The sequence below is a fragment of the Crocodylus porosus genome, unplaced genomic scaffold, assembly GCF_001723895.1.
Source record: "Crocodylus porosus isolate Cpor-Errol unplaced genomic scaffold, CroPor_comp1, whole genome shotgun sequence".
Taxonomy (NCBI): Eukaryota; Metazoa; Chordata; order Crocodylia; family Crocodylidae; genus Crocodylus; species Crocodylus porosus.
The window spans coordinates 155,038,699-155,058,983 of NW_017728886.1; the positions used below are offsets into that span (position 1 = coordinate 155,038,699).

The 20,285-nt window shown below is 42.3% G+C and overlaps 1 protein-coding gene across 1 annotated transcript; it reads right to left on the reverse strand.

Moving 5' to 3' along the window:
* Positions 1 to 307: 307 nt before the first annotated feature.
* On the reverse strand, positions 308 to 4,181 carry STMND1 (stathmin domain containing 1). Its single transcript, XM_019556731.1, has 3 exons — positions 3,966 to 4,181; positions 1,048 to 1,164; positions 308 to 565 (listed from the first exon to the last, which is right to left on the reverse strand). Exons 1-3 carry the CDS (start codon positions 4,083 to 4,085, stop codon positions 314 to 316), a joined length of 489 nt encoding a protein of 162 aa, XP_019412276.1. The 5' UTR covers positions 4,086 to 4,181; the 3' UTR covers positions 308 to 313.
* Between the last annotated feature and the right edge of the window lie 16,104 nt (positions 4,182 to 20,285).

The window sequence follows — 20,285 nt, forward strand, 5'->3', positions numbered from 1 at the left end:
TCAGTCAAGAGTGGGGAGATTGAGAAAGAAGCAGGGCCTTGTAGCAGGTTGGCTTTAAGCAGCTCCTGTAATGTTTGTCTTCTCTTCATGGCAGAAATTAAGGAAATGCCATACCTATGTACCAAAGGAAGGTTTGGTTTATGCGGTTAAAAGGAAACAGTGCAGCTATCCCACCACATAAAACTGAAGAAATGTGTTTTTTGTTTTGTTTTGTTTCTGCTGGGGGGTCCCCCCCCACATCTTTTCATTAAGCAATCCTCAGTCCTCTGCTTCATGAGCTGAATGTGTTTGAAAGAAACATTTTTTTTCTTTTTTAGAATGCTTCAATTGAACAGTTATAAGTTGTATCTGACTCTACAACAGCAAAGTCTTCAAAATTGCCATTTACAGTTTCAACTGCAGATTCTTCCTCCTCTGGATCTAATGATAAAAGCTGACTAGTGTCAGTCCCTTTTCCACCTTCTGCAGTTAAATAACAGGATTCATTTAGCTGAGCTACGTTTTGGTGAGCAGTTGCTGGAGAAAATGTCTTACTCTGTAGTCTTTGGTTCAGTTGTTCTGCAGTCTGAAAAAATGAAAACACTGCTTTGTAGTGAGTGAGGGAAGCAGGCATAAACTGCATTTGAACACACATTTTAATAGTTGATTCCGTCTTTCCATTTCCATATAATTCAAACTTCACTCCAAGTGATGTGAAATCTAGCCAGCTTGCTCAAAGGAAATAAAATATAAATGCAGCAGCTGTGAACAGTATGTCTTGCTACAGAACATGGAAAGATACTATTCTACAATTCTTTCTCTTGAACTCTTTCTGTGTCCCGCCCCCTTCCCGCTTTGTCCTAGGAGCCTGCTGGTTTTCAGTATATACAAATTAACAGCCCAGTCCTCCAGACATACTGCTGAGTGTAGTGCTCACTCCTGTGACATTCTTGGCTATGTTTTGCTAACACCTGTTACAGACATCTGATATCTAGGCTATTTTTTAAGCAGGAGGTGTTTTTAGGAGGAAAAGCCATAGGCAAGAATGATGCCGCTGAATTAAATTACCTTTTCTTTCTCTTCAGCAGAATTCTGAATGTCCTCCAGGGTCAGATCATTCACTTCTTTTCTTTTGATATCAAGCTTTTCCAGCCTGGCTGGTGGTTTTCTTAGTAGGGCTTCTCTCTGTTGAAACACATCAACAATTAGAGCACAGTATCTGGTGGGTTAGATATGACTGGAATGAGCTGAAATAGGGGTACAGTAGAAGTCGAGAAAGATTTCCTGCCTCTTTTTTGTATGGATGTTAAGTGGTAGTGCTTTCACGTAAGATGCTGGAAGGAGTAGCCTGTAATAAATGGACCCAGCTGTGCAATTCTCGTATGGGTGAGCACTCGCTGAATAGAGTGGTCCCATGGGCACATCATGTGCAAGCATGCCTGCACACTCAAGCCCAGAAATAAGAGGTTCATGAAAGCTTGTTTTAACTTTATAATCATTTAATGCAGGGTTTTTCTCTGTCCGAATCAGCAGTCCAGTCCAGCAGACATGGTCAGCTGAGCATAATGCCTTTCTGTAGTGGATCCAGGGAAAGGGCAAGGGTGGTACAGCTGCATCATGGCACTCCATCTGGATCCATTCCTGGCGCCTCTATTATGCCAGTGGTATGACACTGGAGATGGAAGTGTTGACCCACACAATAGGCAGTTTTGCCACCACACCCTGCTCTGACGGTTAGCATCAAACTGCTTCCATAGGTTCCTTTCTCTGGAATGAGAGGATGGTTTGATCTCCTGTGTATGCCCCATCTGTGACTTCACTGTTGCAGTAGTAATAGGTTATTTTGTAATGGGGGAAACTGGATGGAGACTGGTAACCCACTTCTCTGACAGATGTCCAATGATTAGGGACCTACCAAATTCATGGCAGAAGTGGGGTGCACTGTAGCTCCTTTAATCTTTGAGGTTCCCCCGCACCCTCCCCTCCTGTCCCTGCTGATTGATGGAGGGGCCCTGCTTGCAGCTCACTCCTGATCAGCAGGGAGGCAAAAACTGTGGTTTTAAAGATGGCAGCATTTTTGCCTCCTGCCACTGATAGGCTAAAGGGGCCCAGATGGCCCTGCTGTTTGGTGCTGGCTGGTGGGAGGTACAAAAACAATGCCATGTTTAAACCATGGTTTTAGCTTTCCTGCTGCTCAGGAGGGAGTGGTGGGGTCCTCCGCTAATCAGCAGAAGGGGCGAGATGCACACAAGGGAACATGCAAAATTAAAGGGGCCTCCATGCACTCTATTTCTACCATGAATTCCGTAGGTCCCTACCAATACTAAGTTTCTATCACACCAATGACAAAGGTAGTGTAAGAGTGATGAAGAATACCTTGCATTTGAAAGCTTGTTTAACATTATCCCAGTTACACTGTTAGTCCAACAAAATATATCACCCTAAAAAAAAATCCTTGCTTCTCGCACTGATGACAAACAAGGGCCCTAGAGGTGGAAGTCTGCATATCCAGTTCCCAGCCCCTAGACACAGTTTACAAATACCTCTGCAAATCAGACCTCAGTCCCAGAAAAAAATCACATAGTCAAGTCCTGCAAATGGTATAGAGGAAGGGTGTTAAACTTATTAGGCCCCGCACATGTGGATGAATAGTGTGCCATATGGAGAGTGTGGATCCAGTCTAAGACCCCCACAGACAGCATTGCACACCAGCTAATAGGGCTCTGTGGACCATAACTTTGACTTCACAGTATAGAGAATGACTTAGTATGGGGAAGGGGGAAGGAAGGAGTGAGGAAATAAGAATTTCTTCTGATTACCTCCCGATTTACTAGGGAGTCTCTTTCTGTAGAGATAACATGCATACACAAAATGATGATTAGATGCTTAACCATCACAGGCATTTATTTTAGCTTTTCCTTAAAAACGCTCAAACTTACTGCTGGCTGTGACTGTGGACAACAAATCCCAGAAGAACCTGGAAGCAGGAAGAGGAGGAAGCAGGATGAGCAACCCTGAGAGTGCTGTTATTATGCTTCTGGACTGCAAATCCCAGAGACCTCAGGGGCAGCAGGAAGAGGAAGTGAACAAGCAGCCTATGCTATATGCCAGAGAGCCAGGCTCTAGCACCCCACGCTCCTGGCTTAAAACACTGCAGGAATGTGGCTGTATTGCCTGACTCAAAGGTAAATGTGTGTTCACTTCTGTTTCAGTTTAATCTCTGTAATTTAGACTAACCTGCAAAGACTGAATTGATTCATTCTCGGGCTTTTTGACTGTTTGTACTTAACCCTTATGTTTGGATATTCAGGAGCCTTGTCTCTGGGAGTCCTCTAGTCCTTAGAACTGTGTGAGACAGCAAAAAAACAACTCTGCAGGTACCAAAACACCCCACCAAACATACTTAATACAGCTAAATTCAGTAACTTCTAGTTTCATTTTTCTCTAATTTCTAAACTAGTGACAACATTTTTTGTTTAAATACTGGCCTCATAAAGATTAATTTATTTTTTTTAAACATTTTTTTAGGTAAGGATGCAGATGGGAATCTTAGCTACTTGGTCATCTCCAATTTGTAAGTGTCTTGATTAACTGGAATTGTAAACTCCAAATTCTGCAAGACTGAAAGTAGGAGCTGTACATTTACTTCTGCAATATTTGTGCATATAATTTTTTTAAAACAAAAAGTGTGAGGGAAGAGTGGGTGGGAGTGATAGACATAGATATACACAGTGGATAACAGTAGCTGTTTTAGCAATGAGCAGTCAGCTTTGGTCATTGAGGACCACCTAAAAGAAATGAAACTTGTGAGCAGCTTCTTTTTTCTTTTGCATTAAATGCACTACAAAGATATTTGTTTATCTGTTGTCTAACCTCTTGTTCCTCAGGCAGTGAAGTGCCTGTCCTGCAAAGTGTTTATCCTTGAGGCACAGTAATTGCAACAAGCTAGTATGTGTATGCACAGATTCAACACTCAGTGCACTTACCTTGTTATCAGGTGCTTCTTGGTTTCCAAAAGGTGTGCTTTGGCCCTTGATGATTCCCTGCATTTTAAGCTCCTCAAGAATTTCTGATGACTCCTGCCTTTTCCATTCCAGTAAGTGCATTTGTTTATTGATAAATCCACTGCTAAGTAATGTGATGTCTTTAAAGAGAAAATGGTTAAGATGATTACTCACACAGCATTCAGATCAAGTGGTCAATTTAACTTTGATGTCCCTTACAGTCCTCTGTTTGTTTGTGTTATTGAGGTTGCCCAATGCAGAGTATCTCAGCAAAGCCTCATGCATTGTTTAAACTGAATATTATACTTCTAAGTGGCCTAAAACAGTGCATTGACTTTGTGTTGGCTTCCTGTACAGGGATGAATTCCACGCTGTGGTCAGCTGAACCCCCAGGAGCACCTTTTAGAAAAACATTTAAGCATATGTAGACATTTAAGTGCATTGTTGATCTATGGCCTTGGTGAGCGTTTGATTCAAGATAGCCTGACTGAGAGCACTTGTCAATCCTATGTGCAATTAGATTCTTCATTAACCAAGAGTTTCATTGCACTATATAAATAAAACAAAAAACCTTTCATAACCTCTAATTTTTTTTAAAATAACATTCCTACACTTGGGTATGATTACATGTATTTTCTACACTCTGTGTGTGTGTGTGTGTGTGTGTGTGTGTGTGTGTGTGTGTGTGTGTAAACAGCAATTAAGAATGAAAAAATTATTCTGATAACCCCTCTGAGTTACTCTACAGCTTCCAGACATTAGAGATGAACAATAAACAAGAAATCACCTTGTTGCCAAGATGCATCAGATTCTGCAACCCTTGATTTCAGTTGTATCATTTGCCTAACCTACATGAGAAAAATTGGGGCTTTTCTGTGAAGCTACTTCGACTTGATCAAAATTGCAGTTATGTGAGATCTGCTGTTCTTTCAAGAGTGGAAGTGAAAGCACCATTAATGCATTTTGTAGTTTTAAAAAAAAGTCTATCATAGCATGTACACTTCATTTTTTCAAAAATTGAAAACACACAGCCCCAAAGATGACTTAAGCGACCATCTACAGCTGTCACCCAAAAGTCCCAGGGGGTGTTCTTTTCCATATTTGTAAACCATATTTGTATTAGAGAATATGTCTGTGCTTGAGATTTGCCCGAGAATTTTTTTTTGTGGTAATTTTTTTTTTGTCCAAGTTGGCTTGTGTGTGTTTTGTTGAGTTCGTTTGGTTTTTGTCTGAAACACTTATTTATTTTTTTGGCAACACGTGCATTTTGTGTTTTATGAGTTTGTATTGGTTCAACTGAAAAATGGAGGAAAAATTGTTTGTTTTTCAGGTTTAGAATAATTTGTTTTATGACATTTTTTCAACTAAATGTTTCATATTTCTAATTCAGAGCTATTTTTCTTTTATAAATTTCCTTTAGTTTAAAGTAGTGGAAGAGATGTTGTTAATTGCACAATACCTGTAATGTGTGGAGGGGGTTTTAGATAATTCCAAAATATGTAATAGGAGCATAGTAATATTTTTCAGCCAAAAAGTTAGATTTCCTAACTTCCTGTTAAGGTCCTTTCGAATTGTAATTTTAAAGGAACCATTATTATTATTATTATTATTTGTAATCCTCTTTTTCTTTACTGCCTATGAGATACTCTATGAGAGCAGCAGCAGTATGTTGACAGTGCCCTTGTTCCCTGTTTTACCACTGGCAAGTTAGCTTGTTCTTGGTGTTTTGTGCCTCCTAGCTGTGCAATTAGGTTGTTCAAACAGTTTCTCTAAGTTAGGGAACACTTGCATAGAATAGTTTAGATGGGGATGGCCTTGCCTTGTGCAGGGAACTAGACTTCATGACTTCCTGAGGTCCCTTTCAGCCTACTTTTCTATTCTATTTTATTAGCTTATCTTGGGCCTGATTTTTCAGTAAGTATTGTGGGGGGGGGGGGGTGAGAGCATATTCAGTCTTTTAAATGTGCAATTATATGCTTTGATCTTACTGGAAAAGAGAACATGGATTTCTTTGGATTGTGGATCACATTTTGCTACTTCATACAAAAAGGAATAATGTGTCCTGCATGATATTTAATGCTAATTTTAATATACCCTGTCAAAATATCGTAATTATGTCAAGAAAAAAAATTACAAATTATAATCATATTGGGGAGTCTTCAGAATACCTTCTGGTGGGCCAGCAGCGGGTGCTGTGGTGCCAAGCCACGCACCTTACTGTGCTGAACCAAAACCAACCTTCGGATGCCTCCCCAGGGCCACCAACTTCTAGCCACCCCTCTTCCTGGAGCACACCCACAAGCCTGGGGTAACCACTGCCACTACCAGAGCTCTGGTCTCTATTAGGGCTCTGTGCCATTCAGGGTACATAGGCCCTGTAGACCTAGAGGTTGCTTTCCCCCATAAGGATATAGCTGGGTGCTTCTTATAGCCTGAAGCATGGAAAGTAGCCTCCCTTAGTCAGCTGAGCAAAGGGAGCAAAAAGGCTTGCCCAATATCTCTCAAACATTTACTGCCAGGCTTGCTATAATAGATAGCCTTATTGCTTGGAGAGGGAAGGCACAGGGAAGGAATACACATGAAAAAGAATTTTGAAAGAAAACAGCCTTGAGCAAAACAGTATAAGGGGCTCATTTGCCCTTTTACTACGTGTTTAGAGCACTTAGATTTAAGTTACTGCCTACAATTCAGATAAGTTACTCACAGCAACATCCAGAGGATTCTGGAGGTACATGGCTTGATTCTGTGTCCAGAAGAGGTCTGCTTTTCCCCCCCCCCACAACATTGAGGAACCCTCTTAAATAGCCTTACTAACCTTATCACCTGGACCCAGTCAGGAACAGGTATTATTTGATGCTGAGCAATCAATTTGAAAATCGTCAGCATTAGCTATTGGAGTGACATTGGCTTAAGCCCAGCTCCCATGTTGTGTGGTCAGAACTCAGAACAATGGAAAAGCTAGATCCACCCCCTCTTACCTGAGCCAGGGCACATATGCAACAACCTGGTTGCCTAGGTAACCAGGCTGACAGACATGTGAAAAGACAAAGAGAAAGAAGAAAAGAAAAAAACCCTCTAAGTGATGGAGTAGAGCCACAGGCCCTAGAAATTTTTTGTCACATACCTAACTCAGTGCTTTAACCAGAACTTTAATTGACTAGTAAAGTAGTAAACTATCTTTTAATTTTATTATTTGATTTCAGCACAAAAGGATTAGAAGAACAAATAGGGAAGCTAAACAATTTTTGGCAATGTTTATCACAAACTACAAGTTTTTAGGCCTGCAATGCATATTTTCTAAAACTTTTGCCTTTTTTGGAGTCTGTGTACTGTGCATTTATACGGTATCTGAGGATCTAAGAATTTATAACTAAGGCTAAAAAGTTTTCTTTAAGAGCGGGGACTATTGTATACCCCATTTGTCTTGAAATTTTTAGTCTTGACATCATGTGTGCGGGGCATCCAAGATGGGAATGGAGGAGGAGGAGGAGCATGCAGTGGTACAGCTGTAATCCCTTTTGATACCTGCTCTACCCAACATTAAAACCAACTTCCTGAGAGAGGCAGCGGTGCTTTTTATTCAAGTAATTCTGACTTCATGTCTCAATATCATCTCCCTGATTCCTGCTAATTTTTCTCTACTCCAACAACCCCCTCTCCTTTTTAATGCTTTTGATGCTCCACTGTTCAAATGGTCCATTATTGTAGGTTCTTTCCTATGCAATTTTGCTGTCTGTTAGCCATTCCATGTAACATCTCTCTTCTATTTCACAGCCCTGCAGACTCTTTTTAGCTCTAGCTAAAAACTTTAACTCAGGTGTGGTAATATTAACTCAGATGTAGAATGACTGACAATGAAGTATTGGAGTCACTATCAAGATGCTCAGGAAGACTAAATTTTGTGTTATGAATCTGTATAAGAGACATACATTGAACTATAACGACTATAAGGCTAACAGTGTTTATCTACACATGCAATTAATTCAAAGTAATAAACTCCAGCACATATCAGAGTTTACATGTGCAACTGGGAGTGCAACATATTGAGCTGGGCAGGTGCAGTCCTGGCTGGCAGGGAGCTCTGGGTGTCAGCCTGCCAGCTTGGGGCTGCTCCTGCCCAGCTCAGCATGCTGTAGAGGTCCTGGCTGGGGCACAAGTATGCTCCAGTGCAGGGCTAACTGGCAGGCAGCCCTGCACTGAAGCCCTCTCATGCCCCAGCCAGCCGGGTCAGCATCTACATCTCCATTGCCACGCATGAAAAACTATGCAGCAGGATGGTACTTGTATTTGCAAGTACTGACCTACTGTAAAGTTTATTGGTTTACTGTGGTGTAATAGGGCTGCATGTGTAGACACTGAGACATTTATAGTGGAGCTAATTAGGAGCCTCCTCAGTAAATGTCTTGTGTAGACATGTCCACAATGTAGTATCTTGACTTATTTTTGCCTAGTTGTTCTTTTTCACTTTCAACATAGTCTAGCAAATCAGTGCACGTTCCAAGAAAGTTATATTTGTTTTTGCTTTGATCTTAAGATGAAAAATGTAGTGTTTGGTCCCTAGCATATTAGTAAAGCATCTAGTTTCTCTTTAACTGGAGAAAAATGTGTCATGTTATATGTGATAACGTGCCACACCATCTGCACCTCCCTCTTCAGAATCCTACGTCTACCTGTGCATGTGTATTCATGCACATGTAAAACTGCAGCACAATCCATTCAAATGTTCAGTCTCTCTTCCCCAAAGTAACACAGGTTCCTTATTCTAATGAATGAGACATCAACTCATGGCAATGGACTTTAAGTCATTTTTAAAGAATAGCAAACTCCTGTGTTTGTTTCTCTTGTTTAGGATGAATCAAACAAAATCACACTGGATTTCAGTTTTACTAAGTTTGTTTGAAATTCAAAATGTTCACAGTAATTAGGAAAATAGAGGTTGTACTAAGTAAATAAGTTTTGTTAATATTTACCAGTATGTTTAGTATAGACTCGTACTACTACTAAAATTAAACTTAGAAAAGGGTCAAAGTTTTGACCCTGTTTACATTAATACAATCTGGTCATTGCTACATTGCCTTGGAGTATACAGTTTTTGCCAGTTGATGATTCACCCTTTGTTGCTTCTAACTGCTACTTTATTCCTTAATTTTTTGCTTGCTTATAGCAGCATTTCTCAACCTATGGGTTGTGACCCAAAAGTGGCTTGCATGAATATTTTAAAGGGTCCCAACCTGCCCCTTCCAGTGGGGGAAGGGGGTCGGGGAGAGCTGTGTGGCCAGTGTGGTAGCACTGGGGCTGGTGCCTGTGCTCGTGGGGGTGGGGCGGTCAGGAGACGCTGCTCAGTGTGTGAGGGGCCATGTCCAGGCTGCCCAGCATGGCGCAGCACAGCAGCCCCAGCCCAGACCAGGGGGAGGTACCACAGACCACTCCTCCTCCCTCCAGCGCATGCCAGGGCCGGACTTGCTCCACGGCCACCCGCATAAGGATCCACTGCAGCCACTGCACTCCTGCCTACGTGGGGCTGGGGGTGTCTGTAGGGGGCAGGGGACTGCAGATCAGGAATGAGGAACACTAGCAAGGCCCAGGAGGGCAGGGGACTGGGAGTCAGGCCCCAACAGGACTGGGGGGTGTGGGTCGGGACAGGCCATGGATCTTTCCAATTGGGTCCCAGTAAGAAAAAGGTTGAGAAACCTGACTTTTATAGCATGGATTTAATGCGGGTGAAAATTGTTGGACAGACCTTATTTGCAGACCCCTCTCAACTTAACCACAGAACAGGACCTAAAAAGGTGAAGTGAGTTTCATGCTGCCTTGCTTACGTCTCCCAACTGTTACTGGGAGGGATTTTTGTTAGGAATAAAGTTGAGGTTGCTTTCTGAAGCACAATGGAGAAGTCTCCCAAGAGGAGTGAAAATTATTGCCCATTGTGATAGTGAGAACTGAGTCATGATGTGGCGGGGGAAGGAGAGAGAATAAGTCATCAGATAGGAATTAATTTAAGCTGCAACTAACTTGGCCTAGATTTGAACTAGTGATTAAGGGCTTAGTACTGTAAACACTTAAGGTGTCTAAATGCTACAGTTTAACAGTTTTTTGCAGCAAAGAAACTCTGAAGTGGAGTTTTTCTGATCTCCTTGCTTCTCAATTGGTATGAGCTCTGTTTAGCTACTTGCTGTCTGCCCATTATTTCTTTAACTAAGAGATGCTGGCCTTTTTGGGAACTTCTCCAGGTAACTGTCCTCTACCAAGTCCATCTCTGAGTGTTGCTCTACTGTGTGAGGTGCCCTTTGACCCACCTTGTCCTTTCTGAAAGATGGAAGCAGCTGCTTTCGGAGGCATGTCATTCTTAGCCTGAAACATAAATAAATAATAAATGAATAAATGAGCAAGCAAGAGAGGCCCTCGTGGAAATTAGCCGCGTTTGTGTCTAAAATAGCCCCATAAAATTGGCAGGTTTAGAGCGGAGCAGAGCAAAGTTACAGCTACATCTGCTGCTGCTCCAGTGATGACCTGACAGTTAGTTATGTTCTGTCACAAATTGTTGGTTAGGGAGATAAAATCCTTCCTTAAGAGCCACTATGAGAATGGAAGCAATGACCTTTTTAACCCTGGATATGTCTGTTACCAAATTAGATGAAAATCTGAGGTCTTGAAACAACTCTAAATAAATGTTGTAATTGCTGGGAAACGGGTTGGAAGTTGTGATAATGATAAACATGTGTTTTATGTTTGTAGTTGTAGCCTCCATGAGGCATATGGGGGTGTCTAATCCAGGGTGCACAGGGACAGCTGCTCTGTGTGTGTGGTAGGCAAGTCCTGGGCACTCAGTAAAGGGAGGCACGAGAACAGAGGTAGGGTAGGGATCCATGAAGCAGAGTGGGGCAGGACTCTGCTGTGAGAGGAGGTGTCAGCTGTTACCTCCAAGACCCTTCCCTGGCCCTGCAGTCCCTGTTGAATTCAGAGCTTCAGATCCTTGCTCACCAAACAGCCTGCAGCAGTCACGTGGCCAGGGTTGGGTTAACCTGGCTTTCAATGGTGACATCTCCACTTGCAGAAGTGTCCTGCTCCTGCTTTGCTCCACGTGGCTGCAAAGCTGGTAGCTCAAGCCCCATGCCTTTATTTTGGTGTCTGAGTGCAATGTCTATCAGGTATGCCTCTGGGGGGTGGGGGAGGATTAGCCTGTAGGAAACCTGCCAAAAATACTGACCATCACTGGTTTAATGATATAGAGTGCAATGACTGTGTTCTCAACTTTATTTCAAGCAGATGTGCTTGCTTCTGACAAGCTAAACCATGATGCTGCCCCTCACACTGACAAGACTGGTTACATGGCTACGATTGGAACTGAACACTTTTTCCCCCAACATGTACTGTAGTTCCACTTTTCTGTGCGTGTGCCCCTTTTCTAACCCAGGGATGATAGCACAGGAAATCTTTGCAACTTCCTTCCTTTTTTTATTTCAGTGCTGGAACATAAATCCCCCAAAGACAGTTGCACAAAGGTAACTCAGAACTCCTTTATGTGGGACATGTGCATGAGGCCCAGTGAAATATGACAGCAAGTAGTTAATCAGAATGGGTATAGTGGCCAGTCCACTGTTGAATCCTGCAATGCCTCCTCACCACTCAAAACAGATGTGTGCAGTTATGCACCATAATGTATGCATGTACATGTGCCATGCTTGAGGTCATAAATGACTTGTTAACATAACCTACCTGCCTAACCATAACCACAATCATCCTTAGGGTTTTCTCATTTGAACCAGTTTATGGACATCAGCTAAGGAGCCTGATGGATATGGTGTGAGAAGGCTGGGAGAATGGGGGATCCCAAGAGACACAACCAACAGAATATGTCTGAGAAATAAGGAGATGGTTACAAGGGGTTGGAGGGGTAGCCAGAGATCATCTTAAACAAGCACAAGAGAAACAAAAAACTTACTATGATAAAGGTACTCCAGAAAAGGAATTACATGAAGGGCAAAAAGTTTTGGTTCTTCTACCTAGTGCTACAAGTAAATTTTTTACATGTTGGCAAGGGATGTTCAAACTAACTAGACAGGTTGGCCCTGTTGACTATGAGATACTACGTCTGGGCTCTAAGAGGGGAAAAGCATTTTTTTTCATGTTAATTTGGTGAAACCATGGAATGAACCAGAAGGACTATTGGTGACCATGCTCAGGGAGCCGCCTCATTTAGGGCAAAAATCCATTAGTTTACAGAGTGAAAGCGAAACAAATAAAGGGGTAAAATTTGGAGACCAATTGAATACCGAACAAAAAGAACAATTAACACTCCTCATACAGGAGTTCAAAGATGTGTTCAGTGAGAATCCTGGTTCTGTGAAGGGAATAAGTCACAACATAGTTACTCCTGAGGGATGAGTGGTATGGGAAAAATGGAGGAGAATTCCATATCACCGATACGAGGTTGTCAAGATGGAGATAGATAAGATGCTGTCTCAGGGAGTAATAACAGAATCCTATAGTCTGTGGAGGAGCCCCCTTGTAATAGTACCCAAACAAGATGGTACTCTGCGGCTATGCATAGACTTCAGAAAATTGAATGCGATTTCAAAGTTTGATGCTTTTCCAGTGCCACAAACTAGTGAATTATTAGAGAGAGTTGGACAGGCAAAATTCATATCAACACTGGATTTGACTAAAGGATATTGGCAAATACCCATACGAAGAGAAGGTCAAGCCAAAACGGCTTTTGGGAAACCATGGGGGCTGTATGAATTTAAACGCATACCATTTGGTTTACATGGAGCTGCAGCAATGTTCCAATGATTGGGCCCTAGCCCCACACCAATAATAAGCGGCAGCATATATAGGCGATATCGTTATTTATACTGATGACTGGGAGCAACATTTAGAAGCCCTCCCTGCAGTCCTGCACGAGTTACGCTTAACTGGTCTGATGGCGAATCCCAGAAAATGCGCACTAGGGAAAGCCGAGATTAAGTATTTAGGTTTCCTGGTAGGTCAGGGGTGTATTAGTCCTCTAACAGACAAGGTAAAGGCAATCCGAGACTATACGCCACCCCAAATGTGGAAACAAATGAGGGCCTTCCTAGGATTAGCCAGTTACTACCACCGGTTCATTCCGCATTTTGCTGAAGTCACCGCCCCATTGATGGACTTACTAAAGGGAAGAGGTAACGGGCCACTCAGGTGGAGCAAGGAACATGTAGAAGCTTTCAGGCAAACGCAACAGGCCTTGTGTAAGGAAGTGGTGCTTTACACTCCAGATTTCAACTGTCCTTTTGTCCTACAGACAGTTGCATCCAACAAAGCTGTGGGCGCAGTATTAACACGAGAGATGAATGGAGTGGAGCATCCTATTGCCTATGCCAGTAGGAAACTACAACCCCAAGAATGGTACGCCACAACTGAGTGAGAGTGCTTGGCCATTAAATAGGGGGTGGAATACTTTTGCTACTACCTCTTAGGACGCAAATTCACTTTAATAACAGATCATGCCCCGTTGAAATGGCTAAAAAACACTCAGACAGATAAGGCACAGATAACCCACTGGGCCCTCACCTTACAATCCTTTCATTTTGATATTGAATTTAGACTGGGTTGTGCCAATGTGGTGGCTGACTTTCTCTCCCATTGTCACTCAAACAAAAGCTCCTCGATGAAGACTGACACCACTGGAGATGACCACCGTGAGGGGCTGGAAAAAATAAAGGCGCCTAACGGCATCTGACAGGGGAGGATGTGTAAGGAGGAAAAGGAGATGGGGGAAACGGGGACCAAGACTGCGCTGGGAAAGAGGTGCTTCTGCAGCAGCTGCTCTTTGAAGTTGGGAGGCAGTGGTGCGGTGAGGGCACGGCACGCTGAAAAGATACGAGTGAATGGAGGTTGGAAAGGAGAGGAACCGTGGTGTGGAGACTGGGATGGAGGAGTCCTGAGAGTCAGATCTAGCTGAAAGAGAGGGACTCAGCTGGAAGGGAAAACCAGGAGCCCCTGAAGAAGCGAGAACAGTCAACTCGTCTAGAAGAGGAGCAGCAGAAACTGCGAGAAAAACAAAGAAAAAAGAACAACGGTGGATTCCCACCCGTGTTAATTAAGGTCAAGTTAATTTTTTTTTTCTATTTTGTCTCTCTGGTCTCATTTGGGATCTGGATTTGGACCAATTGTGCTCTGGGAGCCAAAAGAAAAAAAGAAAAGAGGAAAAAAGAAGCAGAAGACTGAAGGAAGTTTCTTTGTCATTTAAAAAAAGAAAACTATAAACAGTTCAAATAGTTGACTTTTACCTAATTTTATGCATGTTGTTTTACATTAAATAAATGCGACAAAGTGTCCTGGAAAATTGATAAATAAAACCATTAAAAAAAAAATTTTGTTTTACAGTAAAGTGAATTGATGGACCACATAAAAAATTTGGATTTTCTTGGTAGTAAAGAGTCTGGAGTTTGTCCGGAAGAGCTGGAAGCAAGATAACAATCAAAAAAGAAAACATTTCTATATATAGTGCTGGAGTCATTCTGTGTTAGTAACACCTCCCAACTGATAACATCAAATTAGATCAGACATGGCGGGCGAGAGTCGGATTTAAAATGCAGAAGTGCTCAAGTCGGCCTACCCAAGAGGTAAGATCAAAAACCAAACTCTTGAATAAAAAGAGAGAACCCCACAATAACCTACACATTAATTCATCTTTCATGTTAAACATACAGTTTGAGGAGCTCTGGCCCACTTAGTAAAGGGAGTGAGGAAGACCATTTAAAACAACGCCCCCCTTCCATTCTCTATAAAAAGCATTGCTTATAAATAACCCATACAACAGCGTATAAGGCTTACAAGTCTAGGCGATTTCTAAGCCCTACCCTGTGTTAAGAGCTGCACAAAGGAAGCCCATCTTTCTGCCTGTACAAACATCTTTTGCTATGCTTTGTTGTTGTCTGCTCAGGAAACCTGTTACCTGGGTCTTGGCTTCCTGGCCACTCTGCAACTCCTTGTTTGATGGCTGCACTTCATTAACCGTGTTGGAAGTGCTGCAGCCCATGATGAGACTGCAACCAGTCTACTCCTCTTGCTTGCCCGAAGCTCCAGGAGGTAGCTCTACTCTAAAATCTTCCTTAGGAGCTTGGCCAAGCAGTCACCAGGGACTCTGGCAGTTGCCAGGTCCTGTTGCTACAATAAATACTGCCACAAAAGGTCCCAGGGCTTGGAATGCTTCAGGTGACCTCACCTGAGTGTAACTTGCTTCTGTAGCTCCAGGGCATGGGATGCAGGAATGTCCCCAGGCTATTTGCAGGAAGAAATATTTGCATTTAACTACTTCTGTTCTTCCCATGACCCAGAAATCTGTATCATCTCTATAAATGACAAAGATTACAAAAATTTATTCCCCCTGCCCCACACCCCACCATGGGATCCAAAGGATTGTACTGTAGCTAACTTTATGGTTAGAAGAAAACTAGTCCAGAGAAGAAGAGAGCTTTCAAACATACAGCAGAAATACCAGAGAAGAATACTTATTGCTTTGCTTTGGTTAATTCCCATAGGGTTTGTGAGTTTCCAAACCTAAAACAGAATCTGGTTCCTGCTTCAAAGAGCTTCCGCTATAAAAGATAACAGAGAAATAGTAGGGAGAGACAGACAATACTGTCAGTGAAATAATAAAAGTGATAACGGGCCATACCTTCATAAAACTATGTTGTAAGAATCTAATCTTTTGTTTGTAAATTAGGGAATTGATAATTGGCTGACATGTAGATTAATTTTATTTTTCTCCACTTAGTGTCTTGTGGACATCACATCAAGCATCCACAATTTGCTTTAGGGTGTGTATATGTGACTATTTCAATCTTGTATTGTGAGCCAGTGTGGCCCCGTCCCTACCACCACCTTTCTCTCTGGGTATCTGTATCAACAATGAAAAAAGGTCAGTTGTCTTTATTCTGTTTCATGCACAAGAATATCCTGGCCAGCACTGAAATTATGGGGGTACTTTGCTTAAGGACACCTGTATGGATGCTTACATGACAAATATCTATGGTTTTGGCCTCAGTCAGGTGTGTTAGTGCAGGGGCAGGCAATTAGTTTGTGTGGAGGGCCACTTACTGAGTTTTGGCAAGCCATTGAGGGCCACATGACAGGCAGCCAGGGACAGATAAATATTAATTTTCTAAATTTTGTTGGGGTCCCGCGGGCCAGATGGAATGGATTGGTGGGCCTCATGCTGCCCGCAGGACGCATTTTGCCTACCTCTGTGTTTGTGCCTCTTTTGAGGATGAACATGGAGCTGAAAGACAGAGTGACTGCAAACTCTAATCGCTAATAGCTTTCAGCTGGGAATCCAGAGGGGCTTGAGATGCATTCACATTTGAAGAAGTTCTTAGTCTTCAGATGCTAAATTTTGTTCTCACTATATAGCTATTGGTGACTTGACTTTTTTGTGACAGTTCTGGATTTAATGCACTAAATCTGCATTCCAATTTTTTTTTTCAAGTTTTACACCAGGTGTTTACAGCATGTATGTGATCATAATGCCCTATGATTGCAATGTTATTTATGCATTAATTAGTTTGACTTATAGTATGAAGCAGGTCTAGCTTGTTTGCTTTTGTGATTAAACAATCACAATGATGCAGTATCATGATTTTTTTTCTTTTACAGTTCCATAAACAATTATTTACATACTCTTGGAAAGAAGCCAGTCATTATAACTGTATGAACAAACATAAAGTGATTTTTAAAAAGAGAAATTAAATGTCAAGAAAGAGAGAGCTGATTAAACACAAGCATCACATCACAGGTTATAATATAATTGGAAGTCAGGGAAGCTTTATAAATCGCATGTTTGTGCATTTTTGTATTTGTTGTGCTTGACAGTGACGTATGAAAGAGAAAGTGAGACAAATGACAATTGAAAAGAAATTGTGTGTACCATGATACAGGATGAAACAAATTAACACACGAAAATTGCAACACAGTGGGCATGTCTACATATTGCATTTACTGCACAGTAAATGAAATTACTGAGTAGTATAGGTGCATGTCTACACATGCATGCTCACACTGCTTAGTAAATATGTCTACTTACACTGACTTGGGCATAAATTTGATACCTGCATCATGCATGATACAAGTATCCAATTAGTTACTGTGCCATAATGCACATGTAGATGCCTTACTGCACAGTAGCACTGTGCATGGACTGACTTGAGACTAACATTAGTCCCAAGTCAGTCCACACTCAGTGTTAATGCACTTTAATGCCTGCAAATGTAGATGCCGGCATACTATGACTTACTGCGCAGTAACTTTAAGCCAGCGTAAATGCACGGGTAGACAAGCCCTTTATTTCTTAAATTGTTTCAGGGGAACCCTTTCCAGTTCTTGGCAATATGTATATACTTAGACCTTTTCTCACAAAATGACTTACTCATGTGCATAAGCTAATATGAGAGAGATTTTATGAGGAGCTCTACAGCCTGCTTTTACAAGATTTGATCCTACATTTCCTAAAGCTTCTGGAAAGATCTAGAATAGATCAGTGTGTTCAGTTAAGCATGAGTGTGTTTTTGCTGGATCTGGGCCCAAACATGCTCAGTGGGCTCATCAAGAAGTAAGGAAGGAGAAAGATTTCCTTAAGAATAAAGTATACTCAATAGCTTCCGTTTAAGAAAAGGAATCCACAGATCAGTATTCTGTGAAGTACAGCAGTTGAAAAGGAGAGACCTGTATTTAGAGGGGAAAGGGATCATAATTTTTTTTCTTTTTAAATCCATCCCTTTTTTTTTCTCTCCCTGTTTTTACAAGACCAAATTGAGTCACGTGGGATTTACATGGCGGGGAACAGCAACACAAAATTGCTGCAAAATCCAAAGCTGCTGTTTAAATACTTGGCAAGTGGTTCTTGTGTAGAAGGAATTTTAAATATACATTATCCCTGCCTTCCAACTATCCCTACATTTTCAAAGTTGTTCTGTGAAATGGCTGAGAGAAGCTACTAGCAGTCAGGATATCTCAAAGGTGTATGACCTTTATTGGATCTTGCACTCCTGAATTTCCAAAACTTAATTATTATGTTGAGGGGTGGTACAAAAAGTAGTATACAACTCGCAATAAGTGTTATTGATCCTATAAAACCCAAGAACTATGCTACATGGTCTCTGCTGCCATCTTTGATGCTTTCCCCACTAACTACATCTATACAAATAGAGAAAACCTTCAGGGTAGTTGGAGTCTGCTGTTTATTATTAACAAAATAAAACTGAAACACATAATTGAAAAAAAAAAAGGATTGGCAAATTTGACACTGATGGTGGGAAAGAAATGTCAGTCCCTGAAGTCCTTGCAGCCATATTTGCAACCTTCCAGTTGTAGAAACAAGACAAAAGGGCTGGATTTTCAGAGGCACTAAGCATGTGTTATTCCCATTTTAGTCAATGGGCAAAATGGTTAGCCCTTCTTTTGCCTGTGGGGACTGTCTGGATGTAACGACACATGATCAGGCCAGAATCCTTGCCAATGAAGCACTTCGTATCTCCTGAGGGGTCTAATTCCTCGGTCTACAAGCATCTGTGGGGTAGTTCTGCAGTCCCAGAATGAGATGGCTGCCTGCAGTACTCTCATTTTAATTTGGGGGAAAAAATGTATGTCAGTGGAATGAGAAGGGAAGAACATTAGGAAAGGAAATGTCCCAGCTGAACCAAAAGCCAGGAAGATGGTGAGGATACAAGGGATTCTACCTGCACTTTCATCCCACTGTGGAGTAATCTGACCCTCCCAACACAAATCTTTTAGGCCCTGTCTACAGAGTTGTACTGCTTTAGCTAAGGGTGCAATTGCCTTGTGGTTTAATTAATTTGTGGCCAAAGGCATACAACCTCAATTTATGCCTAGATTTTATTGAATCCATTTTTAATTTATCAAGTAATTAACTTTAAATCAGTTGGATGCTATATACATGCATACACACAGCCATAGTATAAAAACACTATTAATCTTGCAGTCAAGCACTCAAGTAGAGTTAAAGATGACTGTGCAGTTTTAAACCAAGAAACAAAATCCATCACATGGCATTGTACTGACATCCCTGGTGTGCATCAGCAAGGTTGAAAGCTCTCTCTCAACCACACAGATCTCTGCCACTTGAGCTAATGGAGTAGTTAATTGCAATAAAAGGTTGTAGACCAGTACCGGGGGGGGAATGAGACATGCACTTTGCCAGAGGAGTTTCCAGGTATTTGACAGTTGAAAGCTGGGGAGACTTGGGGTGGATTCTTTTCTAGGCTTCAGAGGGGAGCATGTGCTGTGGGCACAGGCTCTTCTGCCCATTTCCCCCAAGCAGGCTTTCAACCTTTCCTGCCCCAATCCTATTACTTCTCCACCTCAGAATCCTTGTCCCAGGCTCACCCAGCAAGTGAGTCTGCTCTTTGTACTTCCTGACTTAATCTTTCTCCCACACACAATACCGGTATCCTTGTCCCACCATCCCTAGTTCTTTAGTGGTTGCTCCTTGTTTAATCTATTCCTCCAACCAAGACCAATTCCCTTTCCATCTCATCTTTTTTTTTCCACCTTGACCTCTATTTCCCCAGCAGGGTCCCCCTTTTCACCATCTTCAAGTCCCAGTATCCATTCCTGGGCTTCTCATCCAGCTTCAGTGCCCATTCCCTTGGCTCCTTGTTCCAGTTGTGGCCCTGTAACTTGTTGGTCTCAGGGTGATCTCTACTATCCCACTAGTCCTCAGTCCTACTCTGCTTGCCTGGACAGCCCCATTCTCCTTCTAGACTCCTCATCCAGTCTTTGTCTCCTTCCGCCCTGGGTTCCTGTCTGTTTACCCAGCCAGTGGGGTGTTACAGGTCCTAAGGTGCATGGTTGACAGCCCAGGGGTCACAAGGTTAAGGACATAGCAGAGGTGCTCATGGTATAGCCCTATCAGATTCCAGTGAATCTGAAAATTCTGCTAAATACCTTGTCACAAGGATGTGAAAAAAGGAAGGACCCAGCCAATTTCAGCCTTCCTCCTCACTCCAGCCATAGTTTTCCCTCTTCCTTCCCTGGTACCCAATCCCAGTTGTCAGTGCTCCACACTAGGCTCTTTGGCTTAATCCAGGAGTTTTCAAACTCACCCAGGCCAGATCGAGCCCACAAGTCTCCTCCACTAGCCAGTTCCAGATCCAGTGGTGGCATGGGGGTTAGCACCAAGTTCCTGCCCCTCCTTCCCCTCTCCCCCAGATGAAAACTGATAACTGAAAATTTGATGATGGGCTCTGGCTCCTCTAGGAACCCTGTGGGCTTGGTGAGGTGGGTCCATGGACTAGGTCTGGCTGT